The sequence below is a fragment of the Berghia stephanieae genome, chromosome 14, assembly GCF_034508935.2.
Source record: "Berghia stephanieae isolate SIO BIC M18660-M18661 chromosome 14, UCSD_Bste_1.3, whole genome shotgun sequence".
NCBI classification, from domain to species: Eukaryota; Metazoa; Mollusca; class Gastropoda; order Nudibranchia; family Aeolidiidae; genus Berghia; species Berghia stephanieae.
Window position 1 is genome coordinate 27,620,205 of NC_088373.1, and position 14,343 is coordinate 27,634,547.

A 14,343-nucleotide genomic window follows, 5' to 3' on the forward strand; every position below is an offset into this window, starting at 1 on the left:
AAGTTTGTATATATATATTTTTTTTTTTTTAAATTGAGAATATTATTATATTTTTTTCTCCATTCAGTACGGATCTTACATTTAGTACTGACACGATCATACGAATCTAAGACTATTTTTCTCATTCAGAAGCTAAATATCCGATACGTTGTCTCTTCCTATCACAAAAAGTCAAGCAACATTAGGCATGGTCAGAGGCCAGAGGTCGAATATGTGACAGTGATCGTGGAAAATTCAGTTCTCAACATTGCGTCCTTGGATATTGCACTTAACATACATTGCCCCACTCGAGTCGGATGTGAATGAATACATATGTACGCTTAACAGGTGTCTGGTGTTGTAGGAAATTGAAAATGCTCTCATTCGACCTGCTGGGAAATAAATTAAACATTGGGAAGCGAGTTGATCATGGTTAATCGGTGGAAATGGGATTTATAAATGTTCTTATTCATATTATTTAATTATTTTTTTTCTCGTGAGCTTATACAGATCAATATCCACCTACGTGCTCAAGGCGCTTTATTACAAAGGTCCTTGCCCATCAGCAACACGCAACATTTGCCTGAGACATGACGCCTGTAAGGCGATATTACATAATTTTTCCGACAGAGAAAACGCTGTTTACGTCCAGGTTCTCATTTTAACCGTGAGTACGATGAGGGAATCTGAGTAAAGAACCTTTCCCAAGGACTCAAATAAGCGCCGAGCGAGACTCAAACTCAGGGCCTTCCTATCCAAAAGCGAGTGTCAAACCACAAGATCACATAGCCGCACTGAATGATGATCTGATTGTTAACAGACTGTAAACTATACGTAAAATCACATACGTGGGAGTCGTTCAAATTATAAGTAGTAGTAGTAGATTAAAACTTTGTTCAATGAGCGGCACTACGTTAGATGGGGCGTCCCCATTGCCTTATTGAATCTTGCTGTTTAACCGAATAAAAGCTTGTTGTCTTGGCTGTTCTTGCTAATTGTGACAACGATGGACGGAACGGGTGGTTGCATCATGCGCATCTTTCAAATTTGCAAACACAGTTAGACCAAATTATGATAATTAAAAAATGATTCAGAAGCCGATTTTCTTTGATTACGTTTGTTTATTGCTAACTTATTATCTGTCAAAACAGTGCAGAATTTGAGGTAAAGTTTGTTTTGAATTATTTTAAAAATAGATAATTCAACAACCCTATAATAACGTTTAGACATTACTGGCAACATACTTATATTTGTTTAAGAATCGCTACATTATTTTGTTATAGAAAAGACAACAATTTTACAATTTTAGCTATACAATATTTAAAACATTTGGCCCAGGCCTCCGAGGAACAAAGCAAGATGTCATCGGTACAGTTTAGCTGCTGTAGTTCCCCGAGAAAAATGTATATGTCTAGTCTGAGCTCATCTCAGTCCCAACCATACAAAACCAATCCATCTTTGTGTACCGTCATGGAATCAAAGACTGATTGAAACCGCTTTCCAGATACGACGTCCCTGTGTATATTGAAACACCAGAAGATACAAATCTAGTAAATGTGAATGTTTCTTTGAGCTTAAAAAAAATTGAGCTTTATATAACGCAATATCCACTAAATGTGCTGAAAGCGCTTTAAAAGGGGTCCCTGGCCAACAGCAACATTTAACATGTAGGAGGGACATGACGCCTGTTAGGCGATATATATATATATATATATATATATATATATATATATAATATATATATATTCTTTTCTTTGCAGACCAAATCAAAAAGAAAAATACAAGGAAGAATAATCATCCAGAAAGCCAAACTTCCTCGAATGAGATCGCACCTCCTTCACAGAGATTACTCTGACGAATCGATGCCTTTACTCTTCACAAATTACGCGTGTTCTGTTGTTGTAAACTCGATTCCGCCCTCTTACAAACATTCAAACATTGAACGTGTAAAGGTGATAAGGAAGACCCGAGAGTATAATTTTTTTTTTTTTTGTATTTTGCTGTTTGTCTCCCGACGAAGACCAAGGACCAGTAGGTGTTTGTTTTGTGTTGTCCACTTTTATACGAGTCACCTTTACTCACTTTATTTTTCCTTACATTTTATAGGCTCATTTGGCACCTCTAGTATCCCCCCCCCCCCCCTAAAAAAAGATATAAATAAGATGTTAATCTAACTCTACGTATGGACCCACGAGTGTTTCGGTATTAACCAGTTCACTGGCCAACGTTCAGATTCAACGCCTTTATCTGCAAAAGGTGAATTGCCCATTACTGTGGATTTTATTCAAATTTTTCCCTTTAATTGTGTCATTGAGTTGAAAAAAATATGTTCAATAGCTGATCAAATTTGCTTTTGTTAGTAATATCTAGGATTTGGATTGGAGAGTTCCATTCCTTGGTGGAACTTGGGGGGGGGGGGGGGGGGGGGCTGTTTTTATATGTGTTTGTTCTGTATGTTGGAATGGTGAACTTACTGCTGTGATAATTTCTTGTGAATGTACCGTGTTGTTTTGTAAAATATCGTGGTAGAGTAGCTCTGCTGTTGTAATGGAATATACTGTTATATGGAGAGGAAAAGTTGGAGGAGTTTTTCTTTCCGTCTGCTCCCCAGTGTTTACCAAAGCTTCTGTAATGCATCCTGGTTCGCTCAAGTGATTGTTGGCGACAAACTTTGATGCTACCCTTTTAACGTGTGCAAGTTTCTTGATGTTGCCTTGCTGATCAGGATCCCACACTTTGCACGTGTATTCCAACACTAATGTATTATATGCGAGGTCTTTAACCTTTGGGGGGGGGGGGGGGGGTGCGATTTGCTTTTGCCACAATAGCAAGTTAACGATGACGTTTCCAACCTACAACGATCGACGATTGATGAGAAAGAAAACGAAGATCTGTCCTAAGACTCTGAGGACAGATCTTTGTTTTCTTCCTCATCGTTCGTCGATCGTTGAAGGTTGGGAATTTAATCGTTAACTTGCTAATATTATCAATATGCTGGTCTCTTCTCAGTAATTTGTGTAGTTGGATTCTCGGATACTCATGGATTCTGTGTCTTGTGCTTGTGAAAATACTTATATTATAATTAACATGCTGATATAGGATTCGATTCACTGATTAATCCACGAACCGTATATGACAGTTGCTCATTTAGACAATCATAGGAGGGGGGGGGGGCGCAAGAAAGTGGTAGCCCTAAGCTAAATCTTGTGTACTGTAGACAGTGCTAGACAAATCGCTCAAAAATAACTAGATTTAAAGTCAAAGAGATGTGTCAACCAGGAAGCACTCTCTGTTCACCTGGGTGTCAAGTCATGAACAAAAAAGGTAGATACTTTTTATGAGAACCAAGAATTTATTTCTTTTAAAAATAATTTTACTAAATGAGCCTAAACATTAATAAATTTATTTAGTTAGAGGCGGTAACTGCGCGACAACTCTTCTTGAACGCGCATAACATTATGTTCTCAGTGTTCTCAGTTGAAATCTCCGCCACATTAATTTACTGCATTATTGGGAGAAATAAAATTATTTAAAAAAAAATATATTTCTGGACCACAAGATATTATTGGAGAATAAAAGTCAATTTATATTTCAAGATAAGTATTTTAAATTAATAGAAAATCAATCAATTCAGTAATTCCGAGCAAGAAAATTAACCAATGAGAATTGATTATCAACTTCATTGCAATAATATGATAATCAGCTGCAGCGAAGTTCGGTCGCCGACTTAGGATTGTGCATACAGACTAAACACAATTTTATTGGTAAAAGTGGTGAGTATGAACTTGTTGAATTAATCAAATGCTGAATAATGAATGATTTTGTGGTCCTGATCAGTTGGTGCGTACTTGAAAGCTTACTTGCTTTGCAATCAAAGTCTTCTTATTAGTTTCCGAGATATCACGAAGAATAATTTTGCACATTTTATTATTCAAAATGGCGTTGACCTGTGAGAAAATGATGTTCCTCTTGGCATCTAACCTGTTACATATTCATATTTTCTGTATTTTGTCTGCTACGTTTGTTTACTTTCCTTTTAGTGCTAAGAAAACGGATTAAATCTTCGAGCGTTAATTTTCAAGTGTTAAACATGTTTGTTTACCATTTTAAAACATTCCAAATATATTTTCTCACCCTCCAACCCTTTTCAAACTCATCTAAATATAAATCCTTATCAATAATGTCTATCGAACTACACTATGACCATGATAATGATTATGATGAGTATGAGCGCTTCACCTGAACCTGAATTTCCATCTACTTCATATGAATATTAATTTATTAATAGATTTTAATAAAACAATATAATTCCAACATTCAAAGGTAAAAAAAACTTACTCAAGTTCAACCTACGACTACGATTTATTTAACTTTTAAATTTATACTGATCAGAAATGTGACAAATTAATTATAAAGCGAACCACAACATCCCACCAGAGACAGAGACCGCGCAACAGATCTGGTAATTTTTAAAAATATCAAGCATATCTAGTCTATAGGAATAGGAGAAATATGAATATCACATCTTTCACTTTCACACCAATTCTATCTCTAACTCAAACTCTAGTCTTGATTTTTAAATTTAAAGTGGTTTGTTCAAATAGTACTATGACTATGATTACTATGATTTATAATTTTTATAATAAAATAAAATAATCATTTTCAAGTACTTAATTTGGTTCAAGCGCTGGTTATCACAGTTATTATAGTTATAGATACAGAAAACCTTGATGAACTATTATTATTATTATTATTATTATTATTATTATTATTATTATTATTATTATTATTATTATTATTATTATCATTTTTATTATCATTATTACTATTATTATTATTATTATTATTATTATCATTATTACCAAAAAAAACTTGAGCTTTTATATAGCGCAATATCCACTAAACGTGCTCAAAGCGCTTTACAAGGGGTTCCTGGCCAACAGCAACACATAACATGTAGGACGAGACATGACGCCTGCCAGGCGATATTACAAATTTTTGGGACAGAGACAACGCTGTTAACGGCCAGGTACTCATTTTACACCTGAGTACAGTGAGAGAATGTGAGTAAAGAGCCTTCTCCATGGACTCAACTATGCGCCGAGTGAGGCTCGAACCTAGGACTTTCCGATCCGAAAGCGAGTGTCATACCACTAGACCACATAGCCGCACTATTATTATTATTACTACTATTATTATTAATATTATTATTAATATTATTATTATTATTGTCATTGGCATTATAATAATAACTATTATTACAGTCGACTCCGTTTAATCACACACCCTTGGGAGTTTGGCTTAGTGTGTCGATTAAGCGGAGTGTGTGATTAAGTGGAGAAGCTAATAATAGCATCTAAGCTATTGCTTTCATGTGCAATTCATGTAGGACCTTCATTCTGGGTTTTCTACGGGTTTGGGACCGTCACATTCTCAAGACATAGCCTCATTAGAATGTTTGTTTAAGTTTTATTTATTTTTGTTAATTGGTTTGTTTTTTTGTTTTTTTTGTTGTTCTTTTCTTTTTCATGTTTTATTGACAACAAAATGTGACATTATTGTTTGCAAGAACAATAATCGTGAAGCATTGATTGATTTCTATTCTGTGCATACTGTTTATAAACTTATCTCCAATTGTGCCAATGTAGATCATCTGTCAAGCGATCTTGATTTAGTGGCGTTGTTTATCCACCATGTCAAGTTTTTCATTGTTTGTCAGGAGTGGTTTGTCACATTCCGAAGATTCATCCTCATCTTCATTATCCTTGCGTTGTCTTTTGTGTGACTGAACGGAGCTCAGTAGCTCCTGAGATGTCAGTTCACTGATGATGGGTATATTGTTGTCCATTGTAAAGAATTCATCGAATGTTTCAGCCGAAAAGTTGTCTGGAACGGGAACAACATCATATGGCTGTAGATTGTCACTTCAATCAAGGTGTAGCGATTAAGCAGAGCGGTTATGTAGAAAAAATTATGTTTTTTGGGAATGTTTAGCGTATAAGCAGAGTGTGTGATTAACCGATGTGAGATTAAGCGGAGTGAACTATATTACAATTATTATTATTATCACAAAAACTTCCAATTCTTAATCAATTTCTCTTGAGATAAAAGTGTTCAGTGAGCCAATTAAAGATGTAATGAAAGTATAAGGAGTAAATACACTGTGTTGTTTAACTATAAAAGTATAAGAGAGCCAAATTTGCTCCGACTCCTTATTCATTATTTTTTGTTTTGACATAGAATAAAGTTTGACATAGATTTTTTTTTAAAAAATTCTTTTTTTTTGTGTGTTAGGAGCTGGAGATATCATTGACTACCATTCCTGGTAGATGAGACCCTTTCTCTCAGAGGATAAGAAAGTAGAAAGATGAGTTCTTCTGGCAGTGACGACAAAGGCATGGTGAGTCATTTTATCTAACTTATAACAAGTTAGCTTTAATTATATGTAAAGGGTCCCTATAGCTCAGTCGGGAGAGCACTCATTTCTCACATACATGCGGATGAGAGAAATCCAGGGTAAAGTTAAGATTTTTTGGGGGTTTTTTGGGGCCCTACATGGCGGCGACCCAGCAGTGATTGGATAGATCTAGTAGTAGTAGAAAGTACTTTGCAAATGACTAGCTTCCTATCCAAAGGGTAGTAGTAGTAGAAAGTAATTGGATAAAACTCAAGGTCCATAGACCTAATAGCCCTGAAGGAATATTAAGGATTTTAAAAAGTTGAGCTTTTATACAGCACAATGTCCACTAAACGTGCTCAAAGTGCTTTACAAGGGGTCCCTGACCAACAGCAACACATTAGGCGATATTACAATTTTTTTTCTGACAGAGACAACGCTGCTTATGGTGCTATTATTATTTATTTTTTAATCTTGTGCTGGGTGGTAAAAGAAAACAAAAAATTTTATCTTGATTTTGAGGATGAGCTGCAAGTGACATTGTGCCCATCACTGCAGTGATGCAGTCCTACACACAAATTCAAATGCACTCATTCTGATACACACAAATTCCGCAAAGGAAAAACAATGAAGTTATCTGGAGACCTGATGTATGTGTCTAATGTTGTTTTGAACATTACTAAACTTATGGTGGCTGTTATTTGATTACAATGCTATATCAGTTTTGATTGCGTATTATATTGTATCATGTTAGCTCTAGGGCCTTCGCACATTATGTATGATAAGAATAAATAACAATAACATCTCTTTATCATACCCTTAAAGCGCTTCAACCCTAATGGGCACATCCTCATATCCCCCCTCACACACACACACACACACACACTTCCCAATCGTAGACCTTAGTCGTTAACATCCTATCCTTTGTGCACGCACATTTGCAGGTCTGATAACCGAACACAATTATGGGTATGGTGTATCATTGTTGCGGTGGACAATATTTTGTGTTGGTTTGAGAGTATTTCCATTACAACACTGAGACGTGAGACCATAACGACTCGGGTTATCAGACTTGAAAATAAATACAAGTTGGTTCCATCCACTATAGTTTGTCATTGCCTAAAATCCACATTTCACGACACACACGAATTAGTCATTAGGGAATTAGATATGACCAAATTTACATTGGGATGAATCATCAATTCAAAATGTAGCTCAGTTGGTAGAGCACTCGCTTCACACGCAACGGGACCAATTTCAATCCCAGGTGCAGTTGAGATTTTGTTCTGAACCCCCCTTGTCCACCCAACAGTGAATGGGTAGCTGAGTGTTAGATTTGGTGGAAAGTACTTTGTGATAGACTAGCATCCTATCCAAAGGATAGCAAGCAATTGTTGTTGTCTGTTTCACGCCATAGAATCCGGGATAAACTCCGGTTCCATGGTCCCAATGGCTCTGAAGGACTACTTACTACTGTTGTAACTGTTTGTTCAAAGCTACAAGAACCAGGTATTATCTCTGGCTCCACGGGCCTCATGGTCTTGAAAGGTTACATTAGGAATCTGGTAGGTATTTGTATGCCATTAAAAAAAAACAAATACAAAACCCCAACGCATTATTCACTTGGCCATCTTTTACCCCAGAAGGTCATATCGAGCTGTAATTTGATTATGTAAATACTGATGTGGAAAAGTGTGTATGAAACCGTGTCAGACAAATCAAAGCAGAAATTGTCTTGGATTTTTCTTTATGTTTTGTCTGCCACTGTTTCATACACACTTTTTTTCAGATCTTTTTCTCACACCAGTGCCTGTCCCCCAAATGTTTCACTATTGTTGTTATTTCGAATAAAAGAGAAATATATAAATTGTAACTATTTAATCCCCATACTATTGCGAGAATGGATAAACAGTAACAGCCGAGTTTTACCTCATCCACCACATAATCCCGACTTTTCCCCATTCTGGTTTCCACTTGTCTGTGGGCCATTAAAAAACTAAACCAGAAAAAAAAAAAATAGCAAAAAATGTTTGTCAGAGAAAAGATTATTAAATGATATTGATATACAACTAGGGGTGCATGTACGACAGAAAGTCATTAGAAATAGGTATTTATCTTTTTCTTGGTCTATAAATGGTGAAGAAAAGAACCAGCCTTGTGGACCCCTTGGTAAAATAGATGTGATGTGTATGTAACATCTGTTTGCATTTTGCATTCTATTCCCCTGTTTGTGTTGTTTTGTTTTTTTTATTCCATGCTCATGTTTGACATTATTTCTGGGACAGTCGTTTTACTTACATCTGTTGTAGGGCTTATTAGAGGATGATTCATTATTCATTAAATACAAGTTGTTTGTTTGTGTGTTGCTCTCTCTCTCTCTCTCTCTCTCTCTCTCTCTCTCTCTCTCTCTCTCTCTCTCTCTCTCTCTCTCTCTCTCTCTCTCTGTGTTTATTTCTTTCTTTTCAAAATACCACATAGGCCAGAATTTTATTTTATTTTAACGTCTATCCTCCTATCTAAGTCACTCACTTCTTTATGCGTAAGTTGATGTAAGCAAGCAGTCTCTTGTCTTGGAATGGTGAATATGTATTATTATTTATGACGGTATGTATTAGTGTCAGCGGTGCTAGTCTCACATTGTCACCGACAGTCTTGGCTGTGTACTACATAGTATTATTATAGTATAGTATAGTGGTAGAAGTCGTATGTATGTAGCAGTCAGGTGACTCTACACTCTAGATGTTCATCGCTGACGTACTCTTAACCCCCGCCCCAGAAAATACGTTTTTTTAAAACAGAAAACTCGTGGATGAATATGATCCTCATCTTGTCCAAAATTCTCAAACCTGGGACTCGACTATATTATAGGTAGACTTTTTTTTTTCCTTCTTTTCTTTTTTACTTTGTCTGGCACTGTTTCAGACACACTGTTATAAAAATCCGTATCTGACACCAGTGCCTGTTCCTTAATTTGTCACTTAGATATTTTCAGAAACAAAAAATGGAGCTATCCGTGCTCCTATGTCTTCGTCCTCGTCATCTGCTTATGTTCAATGATTGTGTATTGTGATAAAATATTATTATTATTATTATTATTATTATTATTATTATTATTATTATTATTATTATTATTATTATTATTATTATTATTATTGTTATTATTATTATTGTTATTATTATTATTATTATTATTATTATTATTATTATTATTATTATTATTATTATTATTATTATTATTATTAATATTATTAATATTATTATTATTAATATTATTATTATTATTATTATTATTATTATTATTATTATTATTATTATTATTATTATTATTATTATTATTATTATTATTATTATTGTTATTGTTATTATTGGCTGAAGAAGGGTTTTGAGCCTGAAACATATTCGATGGCGTTTGTTTTTTTAAAAAGCCGTTGTATATATTTTGTACATTCCTTCATTATGTATCGATAGATTAAGATGACCCTTGACTATAACTATATGCCTAGCTTTGCGTTTGTCATTGGTTGGTCGGTAGAACAGGTATGGCCGTCATGTTGTTTGGGCAGGGCTGGAAAGGTTTTTAGCCTGTTGAATATTCATGATGACTCTGATTATCTCATATCTGCTCCAGATTCCTTTTTTTTTTTTTTTTTGCACTGTGATATTATTATTATTATTTATTATTATTATTATTATTATTATTATTATTATTATTATTATTATTATTGTTATTATTATTTTTATTATTATTATTATTATTATTATTATTATTATTATTATTATTATTATTATTATTATTATTATTATTATTATTATTATTATTATTATTATTATTATTAATATTATTATTATTATTATTAATATTATTATTATTATTAATATTATTATTATTATTATCTTCAGCCAATAACAAAAACATTAATACAACACTTGAAATCCAGCTGTGCCATATATTCCTCTGCCGTTTGTCCGGGTAGCTGGGTCAGTTATAATATCTGGCGAAAAGTACTTTGCGATAGACTAACGTTCTATCCCAAAGGGTAGCAAGCATTTGCAATTGCCCGTTTCACGTTATAGAATACTGGATAAACTCCTGACTACCTCTGAAGGACTAGAGTTAAAGTTAGAAATCTAGAAGTTTGTGTAGATGCGGGTTTCTTTCTTGGAAGTCGGGTGTTTTTGTTTTGTTTTGTCTGAGGAGAGGGGGAGGGGGTCCACAAAATATAGATAGTATGAGCTCGGCTAAGAAGCTCACAACATTGCCATCCGGAAGTATATCTCGGGCCAACACACAAAACTCTTGTGTAACTTTTATAGTCTAGATAATACAGTTTAAGTGAGAAATATTCATAAACGTAGATGACAAAAAAAAAAAAAAAAAAACCCGGAGTGACGTCAACTTCATTCTATCTATAGATAGTTCGAAGATGACGTCACTCAGGTCTTTGTTATTGTTTTTGCCATCCGCGGTTATGAGTAATGCTCACTGAACTGTATTAACCTGACTATAAACGTTCATGGATACACACAGTTTTGGCAATGTTATGAGCTTCTTAGCCAAGCGCATTCTATCTATAGGGACTTTTTGTTTTGAGCTGTGGAGGCTGCCCGAGATCTCACATTGTGAAAATACTAGTGAAAAGATGAACATAAAATGTAAAGGCTTCTGATATAAGACTTCTTTCCATCCGAAGCCTTAACATGTGCGGCTATGTGGTCTTGTGGTATGACACTCGCTTTCGGATCGGAAGGTCCTGGCTTCGAGCCTCGCTCGGCGAATAGTTGAGTCCTTGGAGAAGGCTCTTTACTCACATTCTCTCACCGTACTCAGGTGTAAAATGAGTACCTGGCCGTTAACAGCTTTGTCTTAGTCCGAAAAATGTGTAATATCGCCTGGCAGGCGTCATGTCTCGTCCTACATGTTAAATGTTGCTGTTGGCCAGGGACCCCTTGTAAAGCGCTTTGAGCATATTTAGTGGATATTGCGCTATATAAAAGCTCAAGTAAACATGTGAGGTATCCTTTTCGCCAGGACTTCTACTCTACTCTAGCATAGTGGCCAACCGTTCCCCAAAAAACCGGGACTGTCCCGATTCCATTTGGGAATCTGGGGGTAAAGAAGGATGCAATAAGGTAGTAGTGTTATGATTCAAATTGAAAGTTTGACCCTCGCATGTCCTAGGATATTTATTTATTTATTTATTTTTTTTAATAATAAATCGAGCTTTTATATAGCGCAATATCCACTAAACGTGCTCACGGAGCTTTACAAAAGGTCCCTGACCAACAGCAACTCGTAACATGCAGAACAAGACATGACGCCTGTTAGGCGATATTTCTTCCAACATATACAAAGCTGTCAAAGGCCAGGTACTCATTTTACACCTGAGTGCGATGAGAGTCTGCTAGATCTGGCGGAATGTACTCTGCGATAGACTAGCATCCTATCCAAAGGGTAGCAATAAACAATTGCTATTGTCCGTTTCATGCTATAGAAAACCGGTATAAACTCCGGCTCCATGGGCCAAATGGCTTTGAAGGGCTACAACAATGTTGAATCAAGCCCATAATTGCGTTCGGTTATCAGACCTGCAAATGTGAACACGTCGTTGCTAAGTGATAGCATACTTTTCATAATCGGATGAATTTTTGTTATTACAATGATAACATGATACAATACATGTGTAGCATTGCCGGATTCTGAAAAAGCACGTTTAATTTTTAAAAAAAAAAAAAATGGCCAAAAAAAAAAGCACTCGTCCGTCCATAAATATTGATCGGTTAAAGTTACCCTCATCTTGGCAAAAACTATCGAACCTGGGACTTCAAGGACTTCAAAGAAGGTCTCGGGTTTGATAGTTTGTTTGTTTTGTTTTTTTTTGCAAGATGAGGATGATTTTAATTTTCATCGGTCGATATTAATTTGAAGGATGATTTTTCTGGCCAAACTTTTGAAAATGCGGGGGGGGGGGGGGGGGGGGGGGGGGGGGTATGAGTAGGGATTCCGTCAATAAAACGCCGTCTATTTCATTTGAAATCCTTTATAATCCATATTCATACCCCAATGAATTATTCATCTATTCTTCGTTGTGTGTTGACTGCGTGTTCTCCCTTTCTCGATGTGTGTGTGTGTGTGTGTGTGCGTGTGTGTGTGTGTGGAGGTAGGGAGTGGGCGGGAGGTGGAGTTAAGCTTCGTATTCAAAACGGATAAATTGATTGTGCGGCTATGTGGTCTAGTGGTATGACACTCGCTTTCGGATCGGAAGGTCCTGGGTTAGAGCCTCGCTCGACGCATAGTTGAGTCCTTGGAAAAGACTCTTTACTCACATTCTCTCACCGTACTCAGGTGTAAAATGAGTACCTGGCCGTTAACAGCGTTGTCTTTGTCCGAAAAATTGTAATATCGCCTAACAGGCGCCATGTCTCGTCCTACATGTTAAATGTTGCTGTTGACCAGGGACCCCTTGTAAAGCGCATTGAGCACGTTAAGTGGATATTGAGCTATATAAATGCTCAATTTTTTTTGGATTAAATTATCATCTCCATTTTCAAACTACAAAACCCGTTTGTTCTGGATACAGTAAACAGTCGGATATGAAGTATATGATTGCAATATTGTTATTATTATTTATATATACATGGTTTAGATTTCTCTCTCTCTCTCTCTCTCTCTCTCTCTCTCTCTCTCTCTCTCTCTCTCTCTCTCTCTCTATCTCTCTCTCTCTCTCTCTATTCACACACGCGCGCATGTCTATCTATTTTATCTATCTGTCTATCTATCTATCTATCTATCTATCTATCTATCTATCTATCTATCTATCTATCTATCTATCTATCTATCTCTCTGCGTATCTCTCTGTCTCCCCATTGCTCCATTGCTTAGCTAAGCTTCGTATTCAAAACGGATAAATTGATTAAATTATCATCTCCATGTTCAAACAACAAAACCCGTTTGTTCTGGATACAGTAAACAGTCGGATATGAAGTATATGATATGATTGTAATATTGTTATTATTATTTATATATACATGGTTTAGATTTTTATCTCTCTCTCTCTCTCTCTCTCTCTCTCTCTCTCTCTCTCTCTCTCATTCACACACGCGCGCATGTCTATCTATTTTATCTACTATCTAACTATCTATCTATCTATCTGCGTATCTCTATGTCTCCCCTTGCTCCATTGCTTAGCGTGGCATCATCGGTTTAATAGTTTTCAGATAATGATATTATCTGTCGTTGTGAAAGTCAAGCGATAGTTGTCGTGATTAGTGGTTTGACGGATGACTTATCAAGTATTTTCCCGTTTAGCGTATTTTTGGAAGAACGTTTTGCACACCGTAACTTAGTCGCATAGACTTTAGATGACAGCCAGCAAGCAGTATACTAAGGTACAGAAGTGGTCTGACGGCAGCAGCCCTTAACTCACTCAACCCTAACACCGACTATATCCGTAGTATACCCGGTATTACTTTTACCCCATGCCTATTTATTACATTTTTCTGAGACAAATTATAGGCGTAGCATCAAAGCTATTGTTTTTAGTTTTTACATTTTGTTAATAATAATAATAATAATAATAATAATAATAATAATAATAATAATAATAATAATAATAATTATAATAATAGGTCTTTATTGTCCATAAATATGGCAATTTGTCATTTAGTTACACTTGTTATAACGTTAAACGATAACCGTAACATTGAACAGATATTTCACTCCTACTTATTTTCTCTCTCTCTCTCTCTCTCTCATTCTCTCTCACTCTCTCTCTCTCTCACTCCCTCTCTCTCTCTCTCTCTCTCTCTCTCTCTCTCTCTCTCTCTCTCTTCCTCTCTTTCTTTCACACGTGCGATATACACAACATAAACATATTCATTTCGTTTTCAATTTGTTACGATTGTGGCAATTCGACACCAAAAATTATCATCATTATCAATTGGTCAGTTAATCTTACATTAAATAAATT

General features: G+C 35.6%; 1 protein-coding gene across 1 annotated transcript in view; it reads left to right on the plus strand.

Annotated features, from left to right (window-relative positions):
• Window positions 1–3,682: 3,682 nt before the first annotated feature.
• The window catches only part of LOC144959783 (uncharacterized), a 32,184-nt gene continuing 21,523 nt past the window's right edge, over window positions 3,683–14,343 (plus strand). Inside the window, exons 1-2 of the mRNA XM_078892527.1 lie at window positions 3,683–3,752; window positions 6,274–6,379. Coding sequence (XP_078748653.1) covers window positions 6,347–6,379 — 33 coding nt within the window. The 5' untranslated portion in view covers window positions 3,683–3,752; window positions 6,274–6,346. The remainder of the gene's footprint in view (window positions 3,753–6,273; window positions 6,380–14,343) is intronic.